This window comes from Polyodon spathula, chromosome 1 (assembly GCF_017654505.1).
Source record: "Polyodon spathula isolate WHYD16114869_AA chromosome 1, ASM1765450v1, whole genome shotgun sequence".
Classification (NCBI taxonomy): Eukaryota; Metazoa; Chordata; class Actinopteri; order Acipenseriformes; family Polyodontidae; genus Polyodon; species Polyodon spathula.
In genome coordinates, this window is record NC_054534.1 from 66,953,388 (window position 1) to 66,968,267 (window position 14,880).

Below are 14,880 nucleotides of genomic sequence, written 5' to 3' on the forward strand. Positions count from 1 at the left end.
CACAGACTGGCCATTGGAAGGCTTATGTTTAGGTTTGTGTTCTGCCAAAAGTAGTGCATAAAAGGCTAAAAAAATGTATATATTAAAACTGACACCAAAAAATGTATATTTCACAATAAAGTTAAACATGAGTGTGACAGTGCGGTTTAACTTGTATTTTTTCCATATAACTTTCAACCCAGAAATACTGATATTATGTTTAGTACATTAATAAAATGAGGTGTCACACAATCAAGTTTATTGTGAAATATATATTTTATATATTAACACTTTATATTAATGTCTCTGCAGAGTTTAAACATAATTCACAGCAATGACATATAAACCATGTATGCTTTGCTTGATGATGTACGTAGAGACGAGGTTGGTCTCACTCAAAAACTTTTTAGACTTGACCACTATTATTATACATCAGATTTCTCTTATATTTTGTTTTAAAAACTTTATTATTTATTGAAACAAAAACAACTCATTTCGACAGACAGTATGTCTTCATCAGATGTTGCAGTGGTTGTCAATTAAAAACACAGCTTTATCATTGTGGCAGGCTCGCGAGTGGATAGAGGCCCAGAGACAGACTGCAGTTCAAAAAAATATATACTTATTATAAATAGATACAAAAATAAAAGGGCACAAGGGCCAAAACAAAGGAATTGAAACAAAAAGAAAGACAAAAAGCAAAATGTACAAAATAAAGGTTTCCAGGCTGGGCAATGCCTTCACTGGATTTAGAAAATTGAAAAATCACACCCAAACAAAACCAACCTGCTTCCTCAGCTCCCTCCTCCCAAATGAGAAGCAGAGGCCTCCTTTTATGTCAGGTGGCTGGGAGCTGATTGATCATTAATTAACCTAATCAACTAATCAACCCCAGCCACCTGAACATAATAAACCCAGGCAGGTAGGGGAAATTAACCCCATCCCTGCCAATTTAAAAAGGGCAGAGCTTTGCTCTGCCACAATCATATATAGAGGACATCAATCAATTCACTAGTAAATCATTAATTGGATAAAAGCCATAGATATTATTTAAAGTTACAATTTATTATAGCATTCATTAATTGAAAATGGTTTTAGAATCAATTGTTTATCCAAAAATAGTGTTATTATACAATAATTAAAATCAAACACTGACACTGTATATTAAAACACTGTAAAATGCAGCCTTATATTCTGCTATACATTACAGATCATATAACATCGTTAACTTAAACACAGTTATTCAGTACTAAAATTGGTAAGATATTGTAACAGGGGGATATCTGTGCTGACTCTGTTGGCGTGTTTATAATGCTGCAGGAAGAGGGCAGCGGTTGTCCAGCACCCGCCCGTGGTCACGGCAGTGACACGGAGAGGTGGGAGAGAGGGTGTGTGGCTTTCCCTCTCTCTGAGTGGCTGAGAGCCGGGTCTTGGGGGAATAGTTAGCCCTATAAAATAACTCTGCTGTTCCCTCAGGTCTGCCCTTTTAGACATGCTGTGTGTTCCGGGACTACGAACGTCCGGGAGAAACGAGAGAGTCGTAGTAGTAGGGAAACATTGGGCAGGACCCCGAAGTACTGTGTGTGTAGAAGGCTGGGTAGGGACGACCGGGGTAAAGCTGTGAAGTGCAGCACCTTTTGTTTGTAGTTTTATTACAGTGTTTAATTTTCCCTTTTTCTTTCTCCTTTTGTTTTTCCATTTATTATTTGAGCACCTGCGAGTGCGCCCGCAACTGTCTCAAGTACCAGGATTGGTATTTCCGTGGTCCTGTCTATCATTGTGGATAGTCAGGCCACAGACAACAGCGCCCTCTGCGGGCTACAACAAATCACTGACGAGAGTCAGAAAATAAATAAAACTGGGCAGCTGTGTGGTGTTCCAATTACACCTGTCTGTCTCCTGTGTGTCAGTGAATTACCCACCACCCTTCCACAGAGATATATATATATATATATATATATATATATATATATATATATATATATATATATATATATATATATATATAATATCACAAAATGTCTCGTTTTCAATTAGTCGACAACACACACAGTACAGAAATGTTCATTAGTGATCAACAAAATGAGAATATGTTAAAAAAAAATTGTAAAGCTGCTACATTCATATCTCAGAGAAACTTCACCTTTGCTCTTGTAATTTATGATGTCTGTCATGGAAATTCTAATAAAAGGAAGAGAGGCTGCGACTTCCAAACACACAGGCCTTTATTTCTTAAGTTTGCAAACTGAGAACACTCTCAACTCACAGGGTGCTAAATAATCATCAAGTAGTGTTCCAATATAGACCAGAGGGTTAGCCAATGATGATTCAGATATTAGCATATAAGGGAAACAATTTATAACTATGCATACGTGGCATATAGCTAAGCAAGCAGATAACAGAATGGCTGCTTTGGGTGTATGTGCAAAGAGACACGTCTGGCTCATCCTATTATCCATTGTCTCACCGCTGCAGCTGCAGTGTAGGCAAAGCTTTATCTTAAGCAAAGCATACAAGGTTATGCGAGCAAGGTTACAGGAGTGCAAGATGCCAGTACTTTTCCATGTCGAGCCAGTCCTATGTTCTATAATATTTCTATTACGTCATTCAATTATTTTCCAGTAAAGGGCCGTTCACACCGGACGTGGCGCGGTAGTGCCGCACGGCAAAAGTATTTGTTTTCAACGAAGGCGGTCACAGGAAGCGGCATCGCAGAGCGGCGCGCAGGAGATAAAATATTTTCAACTTTCGCCGAGCCGCGCTATGACGTAAACTACCAGCAACCAATCAGGAGAAGTAGGAGATTCCTTTGCGAGGAATTAAAAAGAAAAGTACAATGAAGGAAAAGCTTGTGGTTCTGATTTCTGATTTTCCAGAGTTGTATAATACAACATTAAGTAGGTTTGAAATCTACCTTCATAAAACCAGAGCTCTTGTATCAGCTGATGATATTCGCTGTACCTTTTTCTTTTCTTGGCGATGTCATGGACCCACATGCTGTCCATTGTTCCAGGTATTGTGTTGTTAGATGTGCAGTCCCCACTCCCCAATAGTTTGATATTGTAGCGATGTCAAGAAGGAGATAAAACTGAACTTCTCCATGTACAACACTTGGCTTTGTTTCGCACACAAAACACTGACCAAAATAACAAGTTTAACCAATTTCCAGGTCTCAGTCCCTTTTCTCCAGGCTAACCCCGATGTCCAGCTCCCAGCCCCTTTTATAGGGTGCCGGAGGGAGGCAGTGCCCACTTCAGCCAATCTAGAGTGGACACTTCACCAGCCAGGAAAGTCCTTGCCCGGCAGTTGTGGGGAAACTCCCCAGCCCAGGGATCCTGGAAAGTCCCTGCCTGGTAGCTGTGGGGAGAATTCCCCCAGCCCAGGGATCCGGGGAAAGTCCCTGTCTGGCAGCTGTGGCACCCACCGTTACAATATGATGGGATGGCAGTAGTTGCATTGTGTAATCACGTGTATAATGCTCAATAAAATCAATGCATAATGATGCCTTTAACTCACATTGTCTTTGCCTATACCCAGCAAACCAGACAAAACTCACAAAGAAATAAATAAAATATCAAAATTTTTAAAAGCAACATGTTTTTATTTTATTTTAAACAACACATTGTCTGATATTTTGGGTAATTGTGGGGGGATTATGATGGTGTGTGTGTTTGTGTGTATATATATATATATATATATATATATATATATATATATATATATATATATATATATATACATACACATACAGTGCCTTGCAAAAGTATTCAGACCCCTGACCAATTCTCTCATATTACTGAATTACAAATGGTACATTGAAATTTCGTTCTGTTTGATTTTATTTTTTTTAGAACAGTTAAACTTTTGTGCATAAATTTGTTTACATCCCTATTAGTGAGCATTTCTCCTTTGCCAAGATGATCATTACACAGGTGCATCTTGTGCTGGGGACAATAAAAGGCCACTCTAAAATGTGCAGTTTTGTCACACAACACAATGCCACAGATGTCTCATGTTTTGAGGGAGCATGCAATTGGCATGATGACTGCAGGAATGTCCACCAGAGCTGTTGCCAGAGAATTGAATGTTCATTTCTCTATCAAAAGCCGCCTCCAACGTTGTTTTAAAAATTTGGCAGTAAGTCCAACCGGCCTCACTACCGCAGACCACGTGTAACCACGCCAGCCCAGGACCTCCACATCCGGCTTCTTCACCTGCAGAATCGTCTAAGACCAGCCACCCTGACAGCTGATGGAATTGTGGGTTTGCACAACTGAAGAATTTCAGTTTGGCATCATAACCAACTTCAGTGGGCAAATGATCACCTTCGATGGCCACCGGCACGCTGGAGACTGTAACGGGCAGGTGGCAGACAGCGTGTATGGCGTAGTGTGGGACAGCAGTTTGCTGATGTCAACGTTGTGATCCATAGAAGAGGAGTGGGACAACATTCCACAGGCCACAATCAACAGCCTGATCAACTCTATGCGAAGGAGATGTGGTGCGCTGCATGAGGCAAACGGTGGTCACACCAGATACTGACTGGTTTTCTGATCCATGCCCCTACCTTTTTTTTTTAAGGTACCTGTGACTAACAGATGCATATCTGTATTCCCAGTCATGAGAAATCCATAGATTAGTGTCTAATGAATTTATTTCAATTAACTTTGATTTCCTTATATGAACTGTAACTCAGTAAAATCTTTGAAATTGTTGCATGTTGCGTTTATATTTTTGTTCAGTGTAAATAGTGGCGAACCGCGGTTCCCGCAGGCAGGAATTTCTCACCTGCGGAGGTTCCACGCAAACACGTGAACGCTCTGAAAGCTAGCACCAACAATATACCGCTGTACAAAATTTCACAATTAACTAATTTCTCAGTTTTATTCAGAAACCAAAACACATTAAACTGTGCTCAGAGACATTTTAAAAGGAAAGTTGTTAAACACGACAAAAACAGAAAACCAGGCACCATCAATAAATTTTATTCCGTGCTAACGAGCAGTTTCAAGCTTATTGGTTTGTCAGATTACATACATTTTGAAATGAAAACAACAGATTTTGATAGTTAGGACTAAATCAAAGTAGCTATATTTTGAGGTATAAAACTAACGCAGCTTCGTAGAGGCAGGTTTATGGCGTGTCCCATTGTAGGAGCTGGTATCTGGTTACTTCTTATTATTTGATTGCGTCACCTTGCTGACCCCCCCCCCCCCCCCCCCCCCGTAAGTACACATCAATGCTGTAGACTCACCTACCCCACGCGTTCGCCAAGAACCCTACCCTATTTAAGCCATTATGATTCCACCAACATTTACGTTTCCTTACTAGAACAGTATTTATTTAGTGGAGCTCTGTCATAACTGTACAGTTGGTAATGCATTTGACAATAAACACATAGCTATATTGTCAAACCTCTTAAAGTGTCTGTCAAATTTCTATTGCAAAATTGTGGCGATTGAAAACAGTAACTGGTTTCTTATTTGTTTTAGAATTTCAATTAATGTTTTTTTTTTTTTTTACTTTCAATACTGCATATGCTAACAAACTATTTGTTAGCATATGCAGTATTGAAAGTAAAAAAAAAACTGCATAGGACATAGTTTAGCGATCTCGGTTAACGTAGGCAGGGGTGAACCCAGCACCTCTCGGAATAGCGCCGAAACAGCTGTACAAAGAGCAGGCTCCTTTGCAAGGACAGTATATCGGGTTTATGCCTGTGTATGATTATGTCACCTGTAGAAGTCCTGCTACTGCCGCCCCGTGCACGCTACAATATTTTAGCCACTGCGATAGCCTGCAACTGCAAAGGCTTTTGGAAAATGCGAGGGAGGATCGCCCTATTCTTCACATAGCAGTGAATCAATGCTTATCAGAACTCACTGGAGTGCTTAGTACAAACTGTAACTCTGTCCGGTCTGAAGAATCCAGAGACGTACTTTAACCATTCTGGTTTCCAAACGATTTAAAACATATCTCCATACAAGATATTCGCATTTCACCGTAGCACATTCAGCGTTACAAAATTTCTGATAAAAAAATAAGTATTTACTCAGAGACTTTCTGTGTTACGCTTCAAGAAGTTTGGACTAAAGCAGTAACAAAGTTCGCTGCAACAACAGTTCCGGTTTATGAACTGTTCCTACCTGTACTTAAAGACAAGCTCTTTAAAATGTAGAAACTGGGAATTATGTACAAATTATGACGATAACGTTCAATTCACCAAGCTGACCTAATAAACTTCTGGCTGTCGTTTCAACAGCAATTTATATAATTATAACTTTAAACTCAAATGATTGTTAAATGTTCAATACATTACAAGTGGATACATTTCGCGTTAACCAGTTCTTGTACAATCTCATAAAATCTTTTTTTTTTTTTTTAATGTATCGGCTACCTGGATGCATTTTTTTGAACGCCTTTAAAAGTATCAAGAGAGTAAGTTTCAGTTATTCCTAAACTTTATTCCAAGACCACGGAGCAAAAAATCGAATGTCTTTTTCCAAATTCTGTACGAACTTTAGGAACTGAGAAACTGTCTGTCTATAAAATAAGTGCTACCAGAAGTCTTTAAAAATGTATGTAGATAATTTGGGGTTTTGCTAAGGATAAGCCTTACAAACAGTTAGGCCTGTCAGTGTTTCAGTTTTAAGAAGGTAGTAGTAGATACGCCATAATTTTGTCACCGTGGTCAAGAGGCAAACGTGTATTCAACATCAGAATTTATGTCTGTAAAAATAACCCAATTAGTAATAAAAAGCAAATAATATATATATATATATATATATATATATATATATATATATATAGATTATATATATAAAAAATATCATAGGTTGGTTTTTATTTATGGATTATCCCCCGTGGTATTGAAAAACAAAAACAAAAACAACACACAGTATCCCCATGTGACTTTACTTGTTTGGTTTAGTATGCTTTATAAACACATTTTTATTAGAAGGCACATTTTTTTTAGAGTTTCCCAGCAATGTATTTTTAAATATTAAACTATTGAGGTTAGCTGTTTTATTGGTCATCTGCCTTGCCCAAGCAATAAATTCGTCTCAACCTAATAAAGGAGGGGCCGAATTGATTGATTGGCAGCATTTTTTACCATTGGGAGATGAACAGAAAGCTCGTATGCATCAGGCGTGAGAACAACCACGCCTTATGGGGGGGAGGACGAATGCTCCGCCTCTTGCCCTCCGGCTTGCTAGTGTGCATGTTATCATAACAGATACAAATCGTTGTAGGCAGACGGGGTGTTTGTAGGGTTATTATATTTCTTAACAATCTGAAGAGGATTTGTGAATGCCTAACACTGTGGGGGCACGTTCATTTTAATTATTTAATGTTACAGCTTTTGTATGGTGTCTTTTATTTAGTCGTAGTATTACTTTTAGTTTACCCTGACATTGCGGCTCTTCTGAGCGGTGCGATCTCCTCAGCATTCTTCACTAAACTGGGACTCTTTTTTCAGTAGCAATGGGGCTTCACCCATTGGAGTTTAGTGATTGTTACCTGGACAGCCCTGCCTTCAGGGACAGAATGAAGGCTCATGAAGCGGAGCTGGAAAAGACCAACAGGTTTATTAAAGAGCTTAGCAAGGATGGAAAAAACCTCATCACAGCAACCAAAAGTAAGTATACTTTTTTTTTTTAAAATCAATATTTTATTTTAATAAACCCTTAATATTAATATTCTAATATGAATTACTTATTTATCAAGCTTCCTTATTTATCCTAAAACATTTGTTTACCTACAGTATGAGTAATTCCGAGGTTTTGGGACTGTTTATGACTGCTGGGAAAATACAGTGCCACGGTATGTGTGTGTGTGTGTGTGTGTGTGTGTGTGTGTGTGATATATAATATATAATATATATATATATATATATATATATATATATATATATATATTATAATATAATATATGTTGCTAATGGTAATGAGCCAACTACCATCAGCAATACAAAAATAACGACACAATCTAGTTGGGAGATATACAGTAAGTATTCTACTGCATACCTGTAAGCACTGGTATCTCCCCAACATTTCTGAACTGTGATAGTTTCTTAAATGGAGGTTACTAACATAGGAATGTACTTGTTATTATTTATATATTTTGTTAAATATTGAAACTGGGATCTCAGTAGATTTGGATCGAATATTACTGAAGAAAAGGCTTGGGAATCGATTAAGCAAAAAAGCGTAACTATTGGGAAGTATTATGACGCGAGTGCAAGTGGTGTATATGTAAGAAAAACATGCCAACAGCATATCCTGCAAGTGCATGTGATTTTACAAACCGCAAAATGCAACTAAGAGTGATGCTAACGTCTGCTTTCCTTTGTTTTTGTGTAGTCACAGCAGCACAGGAAAACAGTATTTCCTGCTGTAAAATGTGCTGCAGAATGTTAAATAAACGTCCACATCATATGTAAATACACTGAATTTTAAACCTAAAACTTTCTAAATTCAAAAACAAACGTTTTGACTTTAAGCCATGAAACACATCATTCGGAACGTTTAACATTCAATTATATATTAATACATGTATCACTGAGTGTTTTATAGTTATGGATGGGGTATTATGTGAAATTAGTACATAGTTATTCTTACCAAAAAGTACTTAAATGAGCAAAAGTTGACAAACAAAAAATAGCAATCTTGATCATTCATAAATGGTATACAGTAGTCAAGCAGCTAGTGACTAAGTGGTGGAGTAAACAGAAACATGTTTATTAGATCACCACAGAATCCTTTGCATTTCTTAAAACATAAGCTATTGTGCTTTTAACAAAATGGAGCACGACTTGAGAGTGCAAAGTGGTTTACACTGCAAACAGAGGAGGCTATCAGAGCTGAACTTTGTCCTCCTGAAGTTTCTGCCACAGGGCATTTAGCTTTAGTAAGATTTTGCACAAAGCTAAAAGGTTACTACACTTCATGTAAAGAAAAAAAAAGTTTTAAGTACTTTTGTTTTAGTGTGTTGTAAGGGTTTTCAAAAGTTATCATATTTAAGTTTTTTTTGGAGGGGGGAGTTGTGGAGCTTTGTAAATCTACCCCTTTGTCTGAGAGAGCACTTACTTTTGCATAATAATGTTTTGATGACTTCTAAATTGTTTCCATGGTTGAGATTTTCATAATGAGGTGATTGATTTTACTACAAACACTAGCCTTTAGAGTAAGTGTAGCTAACAAAATAGTTCCATAAATCATACTCATTTTGCACTTGCATTAGCTACATTGGTCTCAAATGTGCAGTTTTTAAAGAAGCACATGTTATAGCAGACAACGTGTATGGTCACTTTAAAACATCTGGAACTACACCGAGTTAAAGAAAGCTCAGTCTGTTATTGCTTTACTTGTCATTTCACCCCAGCACACTCTTTTGGGTAGAAGTATGTTACTGGCTGAAAGCTGGTTATCTGTTGCTGTTTTCCACTTGATAATGTGTAACACTCATGGCCATATTTGCATTTTTGCTTCACTTGTTTCTGTCTAAGTGAAATAAACAACTGCTATGGTTTTAGAATTTTAAAACAAAACCAGTCATGTTTTTACAAGACTCTAGCAAGCACCTGAGTTGTTGTTCAAGTTCTGAAACCTTTATTTCACAGAGTGACTCATCTTGCTCTACCTACCTACACACTGTACCTACAGTGTGGCAAAAGCACTAACAATTAAAGGTCAACCCTCACTGCAGGGATGGAAATGAGACTTGCATTGCATAACAGTTTGATCCATTCTTGGTTTTACTGTCTGTTTAAGACACACTGGAGCTTGTTACCTATACACTCAGGCTTGCAAACTCATAGTAAAACTTGTAATGGGAGAAACTGCTATGCAATAGGAGTCTTTTTCCACCCCTGGACTGAGACATGCATGTAAGCGTGGAGATTGAACCTTGTATCTGTAGCACGAAACATCAGCACGGTGGGAGTGAGCAGTACATTGCGGGAAATGGTTCTGCATTGTAATGTGTGTAGGCACTAGGGCGGAAGTTTGATTTTTCGATCGATTCTATTCCTCATTATATACATTGATATAAATTTTGGAGTAACAATCAGCTTGACCTGTTGCGGGTCTGCATGTTGTGGTAAGTAAATCAGTTTGTTGTTGTTGTGATGATGATGATGATGTTTTAGGCAGGGATTTCCGCAGTGTGTGATTCACAGGTAGTGAAGGTTATGTGCTACAGTATTAATGAGATGCAATGTGTGATGCTGCAGCCATCACTGAATAAAATGAGTTTTTTTTATAAACTCTTTCCTAGTTTATATCAATTATATTCCAAAGTACTGTAATCTGTTTGGAATAAATATTTTAGTAACACCCCTGCAGTATGTCAAACTTGATTTAGGCTTGTTGAGAATGTTGTTGTGTGTGTGTGTGTGTTTTTTTTTTTGTTTCCTCCTGACGCTTCCAAGGAATAATTACCCCTTGCATTCAGTTGTGCACAAGCTTTTACTTATCAGCAACTGAACAGGAGGGCGGGGGGCAGGGTGCAATCATCGATTGCCATTTTCAGGCTTAATTGACAGCCCTAGCAGGCACAGTGACTAATAACAATATAAGGCACCAATTTGGCCCTGTAGAGAGAATACATTATTCTTCCTTGTTGCTGCAGTATCATCCAAGGTGGTCACCAAGAACACCAACCAATGTGTTGACTTTAATACAAACTTCATCCCTGCTGCTGCACACATTTGAAATTCTATATACAGTATGGTAGGTCTGTTCAGTAGGTGTTTTTTAAAAAGGGCTATAGTACCACAATATAAAAACATGTGCTGGACAAGAAGATATTAAATGAAAGGGGAAAAAACTAAAGATAAACAGCTGGGGACTCTTTTGGAGGTAATTTAACACCTAACATGGATCTTTCTTAGCGGAGGAACCTCCAGCTGAAAGCTCTTTTACAGGTCTTTGAATGTATATGCAGTAAGAGATACAAGTTGTTGCTAAGTTTAGAGTGTCTTGCTCAGACTTGTCTTGGCAGTTCTTACACTCTGTGTCTTGCACCCTGCTGGAACTCGAGTTGAAGTGATAATTTGCGCAGGCAAAGTCTTATCATGGGCTACACACTTGTCAGCACACGTTCAGTGCAGTGTGGTTTGAAAGCTTCCATTACTGTATAAAAACAATGCTTTAACTGTGAACGTGTGTACGTTCTTTCAACAGATATCTGAATAGTGCAATAACAATGTAGGCCATGTAGTTGTTTTTTTGAAGTCGTAATTCCAATTGCAGAATAAAAATTCCAAGAGTTTGACGTCGCAGTAGAATCTCGCTCACTCACCTGTGTTAGGCCCCTATTGACTCTCAAATTTGATTAAGATAGCCACTGAACACTTCTTTAAAAAAAAAAAAAAAAAAAAAAAAAAAAATGAAATGCTTTTAATTTATTTTATGCAAGTTCTGTTGTAGTTTAATCAGTTAGAATTCTTTGTCATTGACATTTTGTGGGAAGATCTATCCTCTTGATGACATTGTGTAGCTACTGCTACACTAATAGGTTCCAATGGGGATGTGACTTATTATGTTTATAGTTCCATCAGGTCCTAAGGGATTCACTCACAGTAACATGAGTGTGACTGTAGAGACATCACTAAACTAACAAGCAGTTGAGTGTAGTACGTACCAGTGTATTTCACTGCATATGGGAACTGTGCACAAAACATATTGTAATTCTCATCCCCCGTGAACAGTAAAACAACAAGATATTCCAAACAAATGATATGATATGATGTTGTCAAATGCGAAAGAAACTGACTTTCATAGAGTCCGGAATTAAAACTCCCAGGACCTGTATTCAAAGACGTCACTTAAAGACTAGTTTATTAGTTGTTGCAGTTCAATAGGTATTGGATTACCTTGATTTATTAGGCGACTCCAAATTGGATGGAGTACTTGCTACAATTTCTTGAAAAGTTGCCTTGTACAGTACTGTAGTGTACACAGTGTAGCTGATAATGTAATCTAAATAGAAACCAGTTTGCTTTGCTAGCAGTGAGACATTTCAGTGCAAACGTATACATAATAAAAATATCTAAATGTTTGATGTCCCTTTTGTGATTTTGTCTCTCACCTAAAAAGCCTCGTTTTTTAATTTTAGAATAAATCAGCCTGAATTAAAGTGTCTGAAAGCTTTGGCTTGTACTAATAATTGGGAAAACAAGCCTACTATAAAGAAAACGCTGCAGTTTAAACCAGCCTTTCTGTTATTGCATAATAATTGATGGAATTCCTAAACAATTGCATAATTTACACAACTAGGATTGTGCACGGAACAGGTACAGTAATCCTGACTTCTTATGACAGACAGTTTTATCTTTTTTTTTTCCCCCCAATGTGAAACAAAGTACTGATGCTCAGGATATTGTATGGCCTCATTGTTTGTTTGTGAACTTTAGCCTAGTATAACAGGGAGGAGAAAATGCATACAGCAAAGAAACGTGTACTGTATTAGACCTGTGTGCCTGGGTGGAGCAAAGCACAATAATCTCCTGACCTGTTTTTTTTTTTTCCCCTTTTCCCTCTTACAAAGCATTGATGGAAAAGTTGGTTTTAAAACGCTGACCATCACATTGCCACATTTTCAGTTTCCATGACAACCCTCAAATGTTGCTGTTGTATCAGCAAGTTATGCTTTTCTACTTTGAGAGAATGAATTGAGATAAACTACGGTTTTGATGGGTTAGTTACATTAGTCTTAATTTAAAATTCAAATGAATCAGGTGTAAATATGTACTAATGTCATAATACGAAATGAGAGGATACACCTAATAAAAGGTTTACTTTGTTGAAACATATCTGTGGGATATAATAACTGAAACTCTTAGCCAAAATTTCAACTGTGTGCCTGTAACAGTGGAGACGTGTACTTATTCTCAGGCATGCAGGTTTTTTTTTTTAAAACAAACCCAAACTCACGCGACACTACCAACCATGGTAGCGTACGAAGGACATACATAACATGTAATAAAAGGCTAAATAAAACCCTGTACAAAAACGTACAAATAAAAGGTGGTGTGAAGACACCGTGCGCTGCTGCCTTACACAGGAGGTCTGACTCGTACACCTCGCTGTACTGGTGTGGGATCTACAATCCGTGAACTGATTCTTAAGGTTGACCAATCCCGAACCTGGTTACACACAAAGCGTTGGCAGTTTCAGTTCCTTCTTTAATAATGAAACCTGACCCCGGTTGCACACCCGGACGTCGCCGGTTTCGGCTTCTTCTCTTAAAACTCTGATCCTGTTTAAGAGTCACAGTGATCAGAGGATTTCAGCATTGTTTCAGTAGCCCTGAGCTGTATGATTGGGACCTTTCTATACCTGTTGATTGTGATTCCACAGCAGGCAATCACACACAGCAGGTAAGATCTCCTAGGAACACCAGCTTCTTCATAAACTATTTACAATAATTGCACACAAAAAACCCACTCCTCATGCGCAGGGCACCTACCCTGCCATAGCGCCATACACTGCCTTCCCATGGCCTCAGTTCCAGAGCTAATGCAAAACTGGCATTAAATGATTACATGATTGTCTGCTGGGTATACCTCACCAATAGTTGAAAGATTTACAGGAAAGGCATATTTGTATGGCACTTGCATGTATGGTGTTTTCTAAATTATTTCCTCTCCCCCTCCCTACCTCCCATAGCCAGATCTAATGACACCAGAAGTAGTGTTTATAGGCACTGTTTTATCAGTTACTGTAAAAAGTTTTAAAAAGTTATTTAATACTATCCTGCATCTGATGCAGCACCTTTTGCCCTTCATTTAAGAAAAAGATCAAGAAGATGGAACTATCTAATTGGAGTCCTAGTATTTCTAGCAAAGAACAAATCCAGGAAAGGATAGTTTTAAAAGCGACTCCAACCTCATCTGATTGGCGGAGCTATGGACTGCTACACCCTGAAAACCAGTTTATGCATTAGGGCATTTGCTCAGTTGATTTATTGTAGGTCAAGGAGTCCTCATTTTCCATAGTAACGAAACAAAAATGGTGGTGTTTCTATCCTTGGCGATAGATATTTGAATAGGTTTATGAAGTATTTTGTATAGTTCTCGTAACAATCGAGACAAACTGAAGGGCGAGTATATGTTATAATAAATAACAGCTGTCTGTCGCTGCATGAAAGCAGTAACTGGTATTGCTGCTTATTAGAAGTGTAAGTGTTGGTTGATAAGGAGATGGTCAAAAAATTCTTTCATTGTTGTTTTACTTCATTGTGAGACACACAGAGCTGTTGCTGTTGCAGGCTTTCTGTGGCTGTTTAAGAACCTATTTATAAGTTGTGTAAGAAAATCATTTATCTCTGTTTCATTTGCAGACATTTGACACCCAGGGTAATGGGTGTTGGAGGAATATAAGAAACATACATATCTGATACAGCTATGCATTACTGGATATATTTATAATGTAAAGTAAGTGTTACTGGTGTTCGTACATATAGGTCTGCATCCACCGTGTGGATGCCAGCTGAAAGTTTTTGGTTGATACTGAAATACAGGGATATAATCACAAATACTGGTGCTGTATAAAATAACATCAGATGTTGCACTGCAGTTGTTTTCAGTTTCTGTAAAAAAAAAAAAAAAAAAAAAAGTAACTCGTGGAGCAGTGTGCTAGGATGTCACCCCCTACAATGGGTTAATTTTGATTGTTTTACTTTACAGGCTCTGTCCATTTTCAACACGAGACACCCCACACCATGCTCATTAACACACTGCTGTATAGTTGAATTATAAAATCCACTAGTTGTTGCAAAAAGTAGAAATGAAATGCACAACTGCATGCTCTCAGGATTGACCACACCCTTGACCAATGTTTGACCGAATAATCTATTTCTGGCCTGTTAAACCAGGAACTCTTGGAACTGTGTACA

The 14,880-nt window shown here is 38.0% G+C and overlaps 1 protein-coding gene across 1 annotated transcript in view; it reads left to right on the top strand.

The window, feature by feature from the left end:
- Positions 1 to 7,197: 7,197 nt before the first annotated feature.
- The window catches only part of arhgap10 (Rho GTPase activating protein 10), a 66,034-nt gene continuing 58,351 nt past the window's right edge, over positions 7,198 to 14,880 (top strand). Inside the window, exon 1 of the mRNA XM_041260210.1 lies at positions 7,198 to 7,618. Coding sequence (XP_041116144.1) covers positions 7,465 to 7,618 — 154 coding nt within the window. The 5' untranslated portion in view covers positions 7,198 to 7,464. The remainder of the gene's footprint in view (positions 7,619 to 14,880) is intronic.